This window comes from Rhamphochromis longiceps, linkage group LG18, assembly GCF_057381845.1.
Source record: "Rhamphochromis longiceps isolate RC_006_pf linkage group LG18, R_longiceps_female_GT1.1, whole genome shotgun sequence".
Classification (NCBI taxonomy): Eukaryota; Metazoa; Chordata; class Actinopteri; order Cichliformes; family Cichlidae; genus Rhamphochromis; species Rhamphochromis longiceps.
Genome location: NC_140574.1, coordinates 20,101,543 through 20,113,818, shown reverse-complemented (window position 1 = coordinate 20,113,818; position 12,276 = coordinate 20,101,543). Strand labels below are relative to the sequence as shown.

The 12,276-nt window shown below is 41.6% G+C and overlaps 1 protein-coding gene across 1 annotated transcript; it reads right to left on the bottom strand.

The window, feature by feature from the left end:
• Nucleotides 1-1,482: 1,482 nt before the first annotated feature.
• Nucleotides 1,483-10,040, bottom strand: plk3 (polo-like kinase 3 (Drosophila)). The gene is made up of 15 exons (XM_085389301.1): nucleotides 9,706-10,040; nucleotides 8,594-8,701; nucleotides 8,350-8,466; nucleotides 7,953-8,082; nucleotides 7,745-7,832; nucleotides 7,141-7,236; nucleotides 6,750-6,945; nucleotides 6,396-6,522; nucleotides 6,138-6,253; nucleotides 4,881-5,001; nucleotides 4,689-4,772; nucleotides 4,210-4,372; nucleotides 3,912-4,041; nucleotides 3,639-3,749; nucleotides 1,483-3,524 (listed from the first exon to the last, which is right to left on the bottom strand). The coding sequence occupies exons 1-15, from the start codon at nucleotides 9,922-9,924 to the stop codon at nucleotides 3,327-3,329; spliced, it is 2,004 nt and encodes a 667-aa protein (XP_085245427.1). The 5' UTR covers nucleotides 9,925-10,040; the 3' UTR covers nucleotides 1,483-3,326.
• Between the last annotated feature and the right edge of the window lie 2,236 nt (nucleotides 10,041-12,276).

Sequence of the window (12,276 nt, the reverse complement as noted above, 5' to 3'; positions counted from 1 at the left end):
ATAATAACACTGTAAGGTTTCAGACACTGTTCTGACAGCCAGTGTGGGTCCAGTCTTTGCTAACACACATAACAGTTACTGGGGGTGAAGAAGATGTGATGCATTGTGACTTATTGCCTATCCTAATAAAGTGACAATCCACAATCAAGCTTTCTGAAATGATACTTAGCTTATATCAACTCATTTGCAAAGAGTCTACAAAAAACAAACAGTAGAAGAAGAAAAAAATAGTAGAAGAAGAAGAAGATATTTGAGTCAGCTCAGATCTGAGCCGTCATGTTATGACTTCATCTGGCTGCCCATGTGATTTTACATATTGATTGTTTTAACCCTCTTTAACGCCAGATCTATTCCTGGCAGACTAAATAGATCCGGTGTTGTGCTCAGGCAGCAGAGCCAGATGTCCGCCTATATGAAAGAGGAAGCTCTGATCACTGTGTGTTCTCTAGGGTGAAAAGGCATTTATTTAGTTATAGATTAGAAAGTGTTGGATGAGTGTAGTTTATACTATAAAGTGCTTTGACCGGTAGCGGTAGAAGGAAGATCATAGGATTTTTCAAACCTGGCATCCAGGACAAGCAATTCAGCTTCCATCCTGTCCATGAAACAATGGACTAGCCCCCCTTGAGGGACTTCAGGAAGAGAGTTTGCCTATTTATTCAGCCACAGGGCAAAGCTTTTGATTTACATACTGTCACTTATGGTTTCAAGGTTTGAAAGGGGACCGAAAGAATGATGCTGTATATACTCTGACAACAGGTTTACAAGAGATGGCAAAGGCAATTTATTATCTGGCTTAAGAGTAACTAGAAAATGTGGTTAAAGGGGAAGTCGTCATGAATAACCTGCTTATGCAGCTGCTACCACAAACACGAACTTTGGATGCACAAACTTGAAAAAACAAAACAAAATCAGACAGACATTTAGCAAACGCTAAGAAATGAAAGTTTCATATTGTTGTTATTGTAGTAAATAAATATATTAGATGTTTCCAGAAGGATATGATACAAATATTGTAAATGTCTCCCTCTCTAGCATTTACGTACGATGATGACAAAGGGGCGATCGTGGCTCAAGAATTGGCAGTTCGTCTTGTAATCAGAAGGTTGCCGGTTCGAGCCCCGGCACGGACGGTCTCAGTTGTTGTGTCCTTGGGCAACAACAACTTTTCACCTACCGCCTACTGGTGATGGCCAGAGGGGCCCGATGTGGCAGCCTCGCTTCTGTCAGGGCAGCTGTGGCTACAACTGTATCTGCCTCCACCAGTGTGTGAATGTGAGAGTGAATGAATAGTGGAATTGTAAAGCGCTTTGAGGGTCTCGAAAAGCGCTATATAAATGTAATCCATTATTATTAAAGGTGTGCGTTTGGTAATGACTGCTACATGAGTCATTCGTTAAAAATGCCATTCGTTTCAACAAAACCCATACATTTCTCAACTTTAGTGCACTGTCAATATAAAAACGCAACAATAAACTGAAGTCATTTTCAATAAACTTTATTTTTGTCCCATTTTTCCCCCAAAATACATTACAAAAAAAGTGATCGGAATTGAACGTTTACTTGTGTCAAGACCGGAACATTTGCACAATAAATAAAAAACTATGTATAAATAAAAAATAAATAAACACGACATTATGTGCCAAAAAAATAAAGACTCTTCTGAATTGGCAGATGGCTTTCACAATGTTGAGTTTTCTGAAAACACATGTACATAATACTTGCATTCCAGGTCACAGTTTTTAGGATACAACTCTGGGTCAAGAAAGCAATGTAAACCGATCAGGATTACAGTACAGTACAGTACGACAGAGTACAATGTTTTCATTTTTTCCCCCTTAGTAGATATTATTGGAATATATACTTCTAACAGTTGTTCTAAAAGCTTATACCAGGTAGTGAGAGTGTAGTGCTATTGGACTTACTTTTAAACTTGGTGCAAAGTCCAAAAGTAAATCCCACCTGTAAAACCCATCTCAATCTTGTTTGTAGCCAGCTTGACATTCACAAAGGGCTGTTATTGCACTAAACGGGCATCCCTCAGAAAGGCACTTTTACCCCCCTTTCCCCCACCCCATTATCCAACCAACAGTTCAGCTTCCCAGCACGTGTGGAGCGCACATTCACCTACTGTGTGTGAATTTTAAAAAGTTGAATCATTTTTTTTCCCTTTTTAAAAACAAACGGAAAAGTTGAAATGCTTTTTGGTATCTAGATAAAAGCAAATAAAAAAAAAGCTAACAAGTGGTAAAAGGCTTTATACGCCTGATGAATTTACAGAAGGGAAAAAAAAAAAAAGAAAGTGCAAAATTGTGTTTACTCCTGCAGCCCCAGTAGTTTGTTATGCACCACATCAGTGAAATTTGGTTGCAATTTAAAAGAAAAAAAAAAAATGATGTTGGAGCAGAAGAAGCAATGACTCCCAAACTTAAGCATCACCATCATCAAATAAGGCCAGGCATATTTGTGCATGTGAGGTCAAGATTGTAGTGTGATCCTATAGCTGGCTCTTTCCATTTTTTAAAACAAATCTGAAAACAAACAAGTGTACACCATGGTACCACAAAAAAAAAGAAAAAAAAAAAAAGACAATGAACCAATTGAGGGTTTAGGGGGGGGGGGTCTTTCTCTCTAGTCAAACCATACCTCTTCACAAAGCTTCTTTGCTGAAAGATCAGTTGGAGTGCAAGAGAACGGTGTAAAAGACCTTGCTGCTAAAATACTTTTGGAAATCTGAGCATTTCTGCTGCAGGATTATCTCCATTCTGAGCAAAAGGGACAATTTTAGTGTTGAGAAATGTTTAAGATACCATGCCTGGGTGATGGGCTATCAGGGGAGGCTGAAAGCTGTAGGGTTGGCGGATTTGAAAGGCCCAAGACAAGAAGCAGTGCGTTTGAGTGAGGGAGGATAACTGGGTGGGGTTTTTTTGTTTTGTTTTTTTTGTCTTTTTTTGTTTTGTAGGAATCTGCCGATGAAGGATCCATCATTTCAGGCCATGTATGAGTCTTTATTTTAGGTATCAATAGCTTCCAGGTGGATACCTTTGAGGCTTAGCTGGATAGGCACAACACCTTGAGGCAGATGCTGCTTTGGGCAACTCCCTGACTGCTTGACATTTATCAAAATCAGTCAGTTTGATAAATCAGCTGCCTAGGCACTAAGCCAGACAAGAATATTGCTCAGAGACGTTGAGCATCCTTTTCATCCGTCACGCATATGAACACATTGCCTTGCTTGGCTATGCCTTGAGAAACTGTATCAACCAGTCAGGTTGCCTCTAAGGCATCTGTCACTCGGGTAGCCTGGGAGGCACTGAGCTGTGCTCTCAGGCATCAGTGTGGTGCTGGAGAAGCTGGACCACATATCTAAGGCGGTGCCGTAGCTCAGATGTGCAGCCCATTTCATTCAACATGCTGAGGAGGTACGTGCACGAGGCACGTTCCCGACTGATATAGGTGAGCAGGTAGGCGTCGTCAGAAGACTTGCACAGGATGATTTTGGTGTGGTCTGTGTAGAAGTTAACCTAAAAAAAAAGAAAAAAGAAAAGAAAAGGAGAATTATAATCCAGCTGCTTTGAAAAAGTAGTTATGTAGACTCAGTGTCCCATGACTGGTTTTATTAATTTAATTATACAAACCTGTAGAGTATCATTATTGAAGAGCATGACAAGAGCATGGTCAGTCTTCACCCACTGGAGGAGCAGAGGAGGAGGAGCTGAGACATGTTCCTGACAATGCAGATCTCCACCCTGAGGAGGACAGAAATTATTTAGTTTCATTTGCATGAGGTCATAATCTCTTCAAGTGCCCTTTAACAGGTTTATGAAGGCACAAATCCTGGCTTACAGTTGTCATTAAATGCAAGTCAGTCACTCTAAGTAATGGCTGAAAACTAATAGGTGCTTTCCTACCTCCATTAGGTTCTCCTCCATGTAGTTAGCCATTAGTTCAACTATTTGTTTCTGGTTGCGCAGCTGCTCAGGTAGAGAGTTTGAAGGGAAGCTGAAGTGTTTGTTGTTGGTCAAGCAGTAGTGGACAGTCCTGTTTGGAAGAAGGGGGGGGGGGGGGAAGTTTAAAAAAAATTGGAAGATGAACTTGACATCTTTTCCATTTACACCATTGAGCCTAGTCACTAAGCAACTGACAATAAGCTCTAAGCACTGTAAATGTTGACATGACATCTTAATCAGTTGATTTTAAAGTACTTACTTGCGCTGGTCACAAAGACTGAGATGTGTTCCCTCATTGAAGAGCACGCCTACGTTTTGGTTTGAGAGCTGGTAGCCAAAGCCATACTTGTTGGAGTAGTCAACCCATTTAGTCACCCACAGGAAGGACTGCGGACTGGACAGGCAGGGTGGATTCCTATTGGCTGAAGAAAAAGATAAATAAAAATAAATAAATAAATATGAGGATTAGTGAAATAATCTTAATTCAAAAAGTCAAAACATTATGTTTCTCTTAACACATATGGTGTGTCTCAAATAAGCAGAATGAGTCAGCAGAAATTCTGAGGATTCAAGGAAAATATCCAGCTAGTTAAATTTAATGATTCTGTTGCATTTTGTAATTGCGGCAAACAGCAGAAGGACATTTTGCTTGATTTTATTCCTCTTTGGTCCACTCAAGTAATCCCACAAGGACAACAAAAAATAATGGCTGAGCTACAATCTTATGCATAAACATACCTGCAGGCATGGTGGCCAGGCAGTTTGTGAGAACTTTCAGGGCAGAGTCGGCAACAGCTGCAGGGGTCAGCACATCCTCACACGCTGAAGGGAAAAACCAACCAAAACGAGCAAAAATTAGAAACCCTGATTGCAATCAGCCACCACAACAAACACCAAATGTGTGTTCATAAATAACAAACAGAAACTTACGTTCAGTGCTGCTGGCCATGGTGCCCTTAAAAGACCGGGAAATGGACTTTCTGGATTCCTCCTCAGCAGGAGTCTGCTCCAGAGGCACAGAGCTCACCAGCTGACCGGTGGGAGACGTCACCTGAGCAACAACGAAACATGCGATTAGCACATGATGAGTAAGAGCAACAAAGTGAAAGAGCAGTGTGTCACATGCCCGAAAGGGTAACCAGAGATAAAGGGAATGAGCTCCTTTAATCCTTGCATGCACACTTTTGCTGTGTCAGCGCTGAAGCTCATTTATTCAATTTCTGCAACACCTTAGACTAAATGCAGTGCGTCTCGTTGCCACTGCAAGGCGGGGGAACTACTTTCAGCTGCACGGTTTCCCTTTGTACACGTTGCATGCATGCTGCAAGCTTGACACGTAGTTTCTAATGTCACGTTACCACAAGTGGTGCGCGAGTAGGTTTGTTTTTTCCCGCCGCAAACAGACAAACATGAAAACAAGCTAAAATGAGCACTACTTTCAGAGTACACTTGTACAAATCTATATTCATCTGCGCTTATTAATGACAATCTGGTTCCTCAGGACAGGCTTCTTAAGACAGACAAAGGAAGAGTCATGCATGACAGCAAAAACTGTAGCTCCTTTTTGGCTCTATAAATAAACTAGATGAGCCTGATTGGGGATCGGCCAACTGAGCATCCTGCAATTGTGGCATATACTCTAGGTTCTGTTCAGTCTTTTTAAAACAAATACGTCATGTCGTTACTGAGCAGAGAACATTTACCCCCCCCCACCCCTAAGTGTGCAGTAAAAGCTTCTTCAGATTCTTCTGATAACAAAGTACCCGAACAAACACCCAGATGAGCTTACTAGAGCTTATCAAGTTTCAAAAGCTACCACCAACAGACTGCTACATTTCTTCTGGTCTGAACTAGTTTTTTTGTCATGCATCTTACATTATTCTGAAGAAAAACAAATTTAAAACAACGCATCTTTAAAAATTAAGACATCTTTTCCACCCCATTTCTTTAACAGTTCCTTTTTCTAGGGCACTTTTACTATTTAAATGAGCATGCTAATGGAAAGCAATTCTCAAATGTAATGGAGGCTGTATGCTATTAAAATATGCATTTTGTGTTTTCTCCAAGCCTTTAGAACGGGTGTAATTGCATGTGAACTGTGTGCATAACTGGCTGGAATTACCCAAATTAAGGTAAACCAGGTCAAAAGTTTCTCACAGAGGAAAGAGAGAGAGAGAAAAAAAGTACCTCGTTGTTTCCCACTGTTTTGTAGCTGATCTGCCGGTTGATGGAACATTTAACGATGCCCGACACCAGCTTGGAAATATCCTTGTCCTCTTTGTCCTCGCATGGAATTTTTTCCACTGTGAAAACACGACACACTGTAGTCACAACAAATATGTTTAAAGGCAGGACTGTTTAAATAAATACAGCAGCTCTTGGATATTCTTAAAACTAAATCTGAAAAACTAACCCCCCCCCCCATCGCTCGTGCTGCTTGCTCACCTTTTGCTTTCTTCTTTCCAAATAGGCTTTTGGCCATTTTAGTGAAGAATTTCTTGGCAGGGCTGGGAGGGTGTAGCTCTGGCACCATTGTACAGCTGCTGGGGGGAAGTTTGTCAGGAGTGAAACCCTGAGAAAGAGGCAAAGGTGATGCATTAAAAAAAAAAAAACAAAACAAAAAAAAAAAAAAAAAAAAAAAACAGTGAGAAAAAGTGAAGAGGTTGGAGCATGCCCACTCTGTTCTCAGTTGAGATAACAGATCAAGCACTGACATTTTCACACTCCTTCACCTCGAGAAAAAAATGTCACAACTGTGTTTCGTAACACTGGCAAGAAATTTCCCGAAGGTCAACATACTTTGAAGAATTCGTGGTTGAGGATCTGATCCAGCGTGAGTCTGTCACTGGGATTCTTCTGCAGGATGCCTGAGATGAGTTTCTGAGCAGCAGGGGAAAGCGTGGAGGGCAGGTTGTAGCGAACTTCTTTAATACACTTGTACGTCTCTTTCAAGTCGAGCGTCTCAAAAGGAGGGTTTCCACACATCAGTGTGTACCTGTGAGAGAGCAATCAAGGCAACAGTGAGTCAGCTCAAAAACAAGAGTGAGTGATTTAGAGAAGAAAAAAAAAAAAAAAGTCCCCACTTTCCCGACCGACTGAGACGAAGTGACGCCAAGGTCAAAATCCCCCCAACACACTCTCTATGAAACCGGGATAGTTCTTATAATCATCTTAAAGTAAAAAGACTCACATGACACATCCGAGGGACCACACGTCAGACTCTGTGCCATGGCCCTGTCTGTTGAGCACCTCAGGAGCCAAGTAATTGGGAGTCCCACAGATTGTTCTAAGAAAAACAAAACAAGAACCATATATGGGTAAGATGTAATGCTTCAAACATTTAAAACTGGTTTGGTTTCAACATCAGGCATACAGGTAATGTTTGAAATATTTTTTCTGTCACTCTCAGTCTTCTGGTATTCCACAGGAAGCTGTCTAACAGGAATTGAAACTGTGCTCTAAGCGGTACTTTCAACTGTCAGTTGGAAACCGGTTTAGTTAGGTACTTGCAGGAGGAAAGTTGTGGGAGGAAGATTATGCTTAGTAACTGATGTAATGGTTTAGGTTGAGGGTGCTTGTGCTAAAATAGGGCATTAAAAGTCAGATTTTTAAAAGATACATCTGAGATGGGGCTAAAAATACTCATAAAAATTTTTTAAAAAAAAGGTAATATGGAGAGACCTTCGAGAGCTTTGTTTCATTATAACAATCATCATTACAGTCGCATGATCTATGGGCCCCAATAAGCTCATTGGTATCCTCCAGCAGATAAACATTTTAAGCAATTAACTTACTTTTTTCTTTGTTCAACTGTCTCCAGCTTGGCAGCGAGGCCAAAGTCTCCCAGCCGCAACTCCATGTTCTCATTGATGAAAAAGTTCCCTGAAAGAGACAAAAGCATTTGTCTGGTCAGCATTCCACAGATGACACGCATGCTCGTCCAAAGTCACAGATTCCTGGGATGCTTTGTGTATGCGTTAAGCCGCATTTTCAGTCACGTACCTAGTTTGAGATCCCTGTGCAGGATTCCTCTGCTGTGGAGATACTTGAGGCCGGATATGATCTGTCTGAGGTAATAGCGCACTTCAGGCTCTGTGAGTGTGTGTCTCGCCTTCCAAATGTGTGCCAGGGACTGCAAAGAGACCAATGAGTGAACCGTCAACCCTGCATCAGTGAGTGGGACTGTACAAACACTGCTAACACACATGCATCCCTGCAGCTGCATAAAAGAAATCTTTTTTTTTTTTTTTTTAACATTCACTATGAAAACAGTAAAAATCTGCCAAGACCCCTTTTGAATATAGCGTGCAAAGCAGCACTGTAGGGTAATACAAGAAATACTGTTAGTGCAAGCAGAACACAAAGCAGCGCAGACTGTTCTAGAGTTCTGAAGTCTCACCTTCCGACTGCACAGCTCGAGGAAGATGTAGATGTTTTCTTGGTCCTCGAAATAGTGGGAGAATTTCACCACATGCTTGTGTGACAGCGTTCTGTGCAGCTCGATCTCGTTCGTAATCTGTCAACATATGACAACTCATCAATCGGTGAAGACGTTTCAATGTCCCAAAAGAAAAAACAACAACCCAGACATTGATTTCCAGTTATGCAAGACACGGGAGACACAAAGATTGGTGATCGTGTACCTTGTCTCTCTGGTGTGGTTTGGACACCCTGCTCTGTGGGATCACCTTCACTGCATACATTTTGTTGTTGGACAGGTCTGTCATCTCATAGCATCGAGCAAAGCCGCCCTTTGGGGGGAAACAAACAGAATGATCAATTTACACAAGCAGCAGGTTTAAAACCCACACACTCAGTCTCAAGGCAAGTCTGACCTGAGGAAAGGTAGCGATGCAGTCAAAACAATTTCAGGAACAATAATCGAGGTAAGATTAAAGACATAAAAATGATTGTCATGACCATAAAACGATCCATCTGATGCCTCAGGCATCTTTTATTGGCTTGTATGCGCAGATATGATGAAAAACATCATCCCCCAGATGCGTTTACTGCCGCTTATACAGACATTTTTTTCCCCTTCTCTCCAGGATGTGATCAAGACTACACATGCTCGGGTACATGAAGGATGAGGCAGCCTGAGCTGCTGCATTCATTAACCGTGAAACTGGCGGAGACGTTTCTAGCTCTGCGGCAGGCAGAGGAAGGAAAAAAAAACTGGCTGCAGCACATCGATACGACCAGCAACACGTTGATAAACTCGCTTCCATAGACACTGTTTCAAAAAGCGATGCTGATGCATCATCATCATCATCATGAGGGGCAGAAATTATGCTGTGGTCAGACAAGCGTGTCTTTGGTTTAACGGCAGGCCATTAAAATACGAGAGGGGGCTGTAAACGTTCATCATCGGTGGAGATTTTTTTTTTATTATTTATTTTTTATGGCTAAGCATGTGTGCGCACCGGAGCTGGGCACACCTTGCGTCTGATTCATTCAGCACTGACGAGAACAGCAAGGAGGAGAACGGGGGGGGGGGTATTGGTCACATCCACCACGAGGTCATTCTCTATTCCCGCATCACATCACAAGCACACCTGGAACATGGCTCATAGTGATTTTAAACAGAAAGAGAAAACAAAAAAGGAAAGAGGGGGAAATAAAACCAGCCCCAAACTGCGGCTAATTAATTCAGATTCTAGATCCATCTGCCTCCTCAGTCAAAACCGACGCAGCGACGCACAGACACATGGAAAAGGAGAAAAGGGGCGAAGAAAAATGTATGAAATGCGCGTACCTTTCCCAAAAGCTTCCCTTTAATGTAGGACCTCCCCGTCTTGAGATCCGTCACAACCTGAGCCAGCTCCGGTTTGGGTTGATCGTGTTTATTCCTGCTGTTTTTCGCCGGGGCAGAAGTCTGTTGGGGTCCACCACGCTCCGGAGCAGGCTTAAATAAATCCGCATTCATGGTGTGGCACGAAATCCGCTGAGCCGCGGTGAAACAGCCGGTACTCATTTATCACAGCGGAATAAACGATCGACTCGTACGTGTCTCCGTCTCGCTTAAATATTTCTTCTTTTTTTCCCGTAAAAGTGCCAAGTGCGTCTTCACGGTACGTCCGTCTCTTTCAATTTTATCCAACTGGTGTGGACGAAAGGCGAACCCTGGCTATATAGTGGCACCGACGTCACGGAGTCGTGGGCGGTGCACTGGTGGAGAAACTCCAGATGATTTGCTCAGACAGAAACTCAATCAAAAATTGATGTGGATTTTTTGAGAGGAAATATGAATGAAAGAGCTGATAAAAAAAAGAGTCGCTTGGTTTTGGCTCAAGTCTCTGAGACTGCTGGGAGGCCAGTGACCCGGACAGTGTTTTAACCCTTTATATACAAAAAGCCACTTTATGAAAAGAGTTAAGTAAGCATGTAAGGAGAAAAGAAAGTTTTTAGACTTTTGTAATTTAAAGGAGACTTTGTTAAGAAGAACAAGACTTAAACGCAGGAAAAACCTTTTACTAGGAAAGTATTTCATTAGATATAAGATGGGGCTGGAACATATCATTTCCATTCTGCAAATAAATGTATGAATCAGTTGTTAGGGCTCCACAGATTATATATATTATATGTGACCATATTCTTACAAAGAAAAAAAAGTGTTATTCTACTAAAAAAAAAAAATCCAAAACTTTCAAGGCTCCCACAGTAAAATCCTGGCTTAGATTTCCCTTGTGTGCAGTCCCCCCGGAGAAAGTCCTGAATACGGCTGCCACCTGGTGGTCAAAACGTGAAGCTCTCAAGCTCAGGTCTGAGAGGACTTGAATGTGCAGTATAAATGACTTATGAAAAATATTTCTCTAGTGACACAGTAGTGGTCAGTTATAAAGCTAATGTGCTTTCTTATTTTTTAAAAAGGTAAAAGAAACTAAAGAAAAGAAAAGCCTGCTCTAACAGCATTTGCACTCAGCTTTGCAAAGTGGCCTTCGCCCTTAATATTTGGCAGTTTTGTCCAGTGTTGACTGTGCAAATACAGTAATAAAGACCTGGAATAAAAAGTGGGCCTACTATTAATTCCAATTCTGGACCATAGCTGTTGGTGAAGGCCTGAAGAAAGCCTGATGCCTGATAGAGAGGTCACCCTCTGTTTGGTGCTCTTTATTTTGACCATGATGGGCCTCAAGGACAGCCCAGCAGCTTCTTCATAATGTTGATACTGTGCATCTTTATCTGGAGAGTAGATGAGACACCCGAGGGAGTAACGCAACTCTGTGACACTAGAATTTCAGAATGGCTTGACCATGCTTACGGTAATATCACCACACCTTGCTAGTAAAGGCTTGGACCCCCTTTGCCTTCAGAATGGTCTTAATTCTTCATGGCACAGATTCAACAAGGTGCTGGAAACATTCTTCAGATATAAATGTCCTGATCCACCAGATCTCAAAGGTGCTTTAGACTGTGGATTCCATTGGAGATATGGTGCATTATCCTGTAGGAATCAGCCCTTGGAAGACGTGTCCACTGGGTCATAAAAGGATGCACAATAGGAGGCAATCTGTTATCCATTTTTGGTGAGTCGGTGTGAGCTGTAGCTACACCTTCCTGTTCTTAGCGAAAAGGAGCAGCAGTAAGTGTGGTCTTCTGCTGCTGCTTCAAAGACGGCCGTTCACAGACGCTTTTCTGCCTCGATCATAATATTTTAAAATTATTGTCACCTCAAACACCATACCATGTCAAAAGTCACTTTAATCACCTTTCTTCCCTGTTCTGATGCTTAGTTTGAACTTCAGCAGGTGGTCTTGACCCGATGCCTACATATCTGAATGGAGATGCTGCCAAACAAGTGGGTAATTAGATATGCACGTTATCGAGCAGTTAATAACCATGCATTTAATAGTGGCCAGTATATGCATATTTTACACAACCCATCCATGTCTCCAGGACAATTACTTCTGCATGAGGCAAATCACATCTTGTAATTTCATAACACATCTAAGATACGACTCCGTGAAATATTAACTGAGAAGGCTAGCTGAAAACGTCAGCCAGTGGATATAAATGGCAATAAAATGCTTAATAACTTTTAAATCTAATTTTAAGCTTGAAAGACAGATGGAAAAACTGAGTTCAACAGCTGTATTTATGAGAGCAGAGAACAACCAGCAACAGTGAAAACATACATTTTTCACAATGTCGGAAAAAAAATCTGCAAAAATCAGTCACATCAAGTATTTCAGAATATGTAACTTAAAAAAAGGATTGTGGAAAATGTAGTTTTAAACATACCTGCATGCAGTACAGTATTACACTAGGCTGACACAAGATAGTTTACTGTCTTTGTATGCTACGTGACTTATTTGTGGATTTACAA

Bases quoted from the DNA above. Each gene is read 5' to 3' on its own strand.
- plk3 (XM_085389301.1), bottom strand. From the start codon at position 9,924: ATGAGTACCGGCTGTTTCACCGCGGCTCAGCGGATTTCGTGCCACACC. The intron at 7,237-7,744 runs GTAAGTTAATTG...TGTTTTTCTTAG, and splicing joins ACAGTTGAACAAAGAAAAAA to AACAATCTGTGGGACTCCCA. The intron at 5,002-6,137 runs GTACTTTTTTTC...GTTGTTGCTCAG, and splicing joins AAACAGTGGGAAACAACGAG to GTGACGTCTCCCACCGGTCA.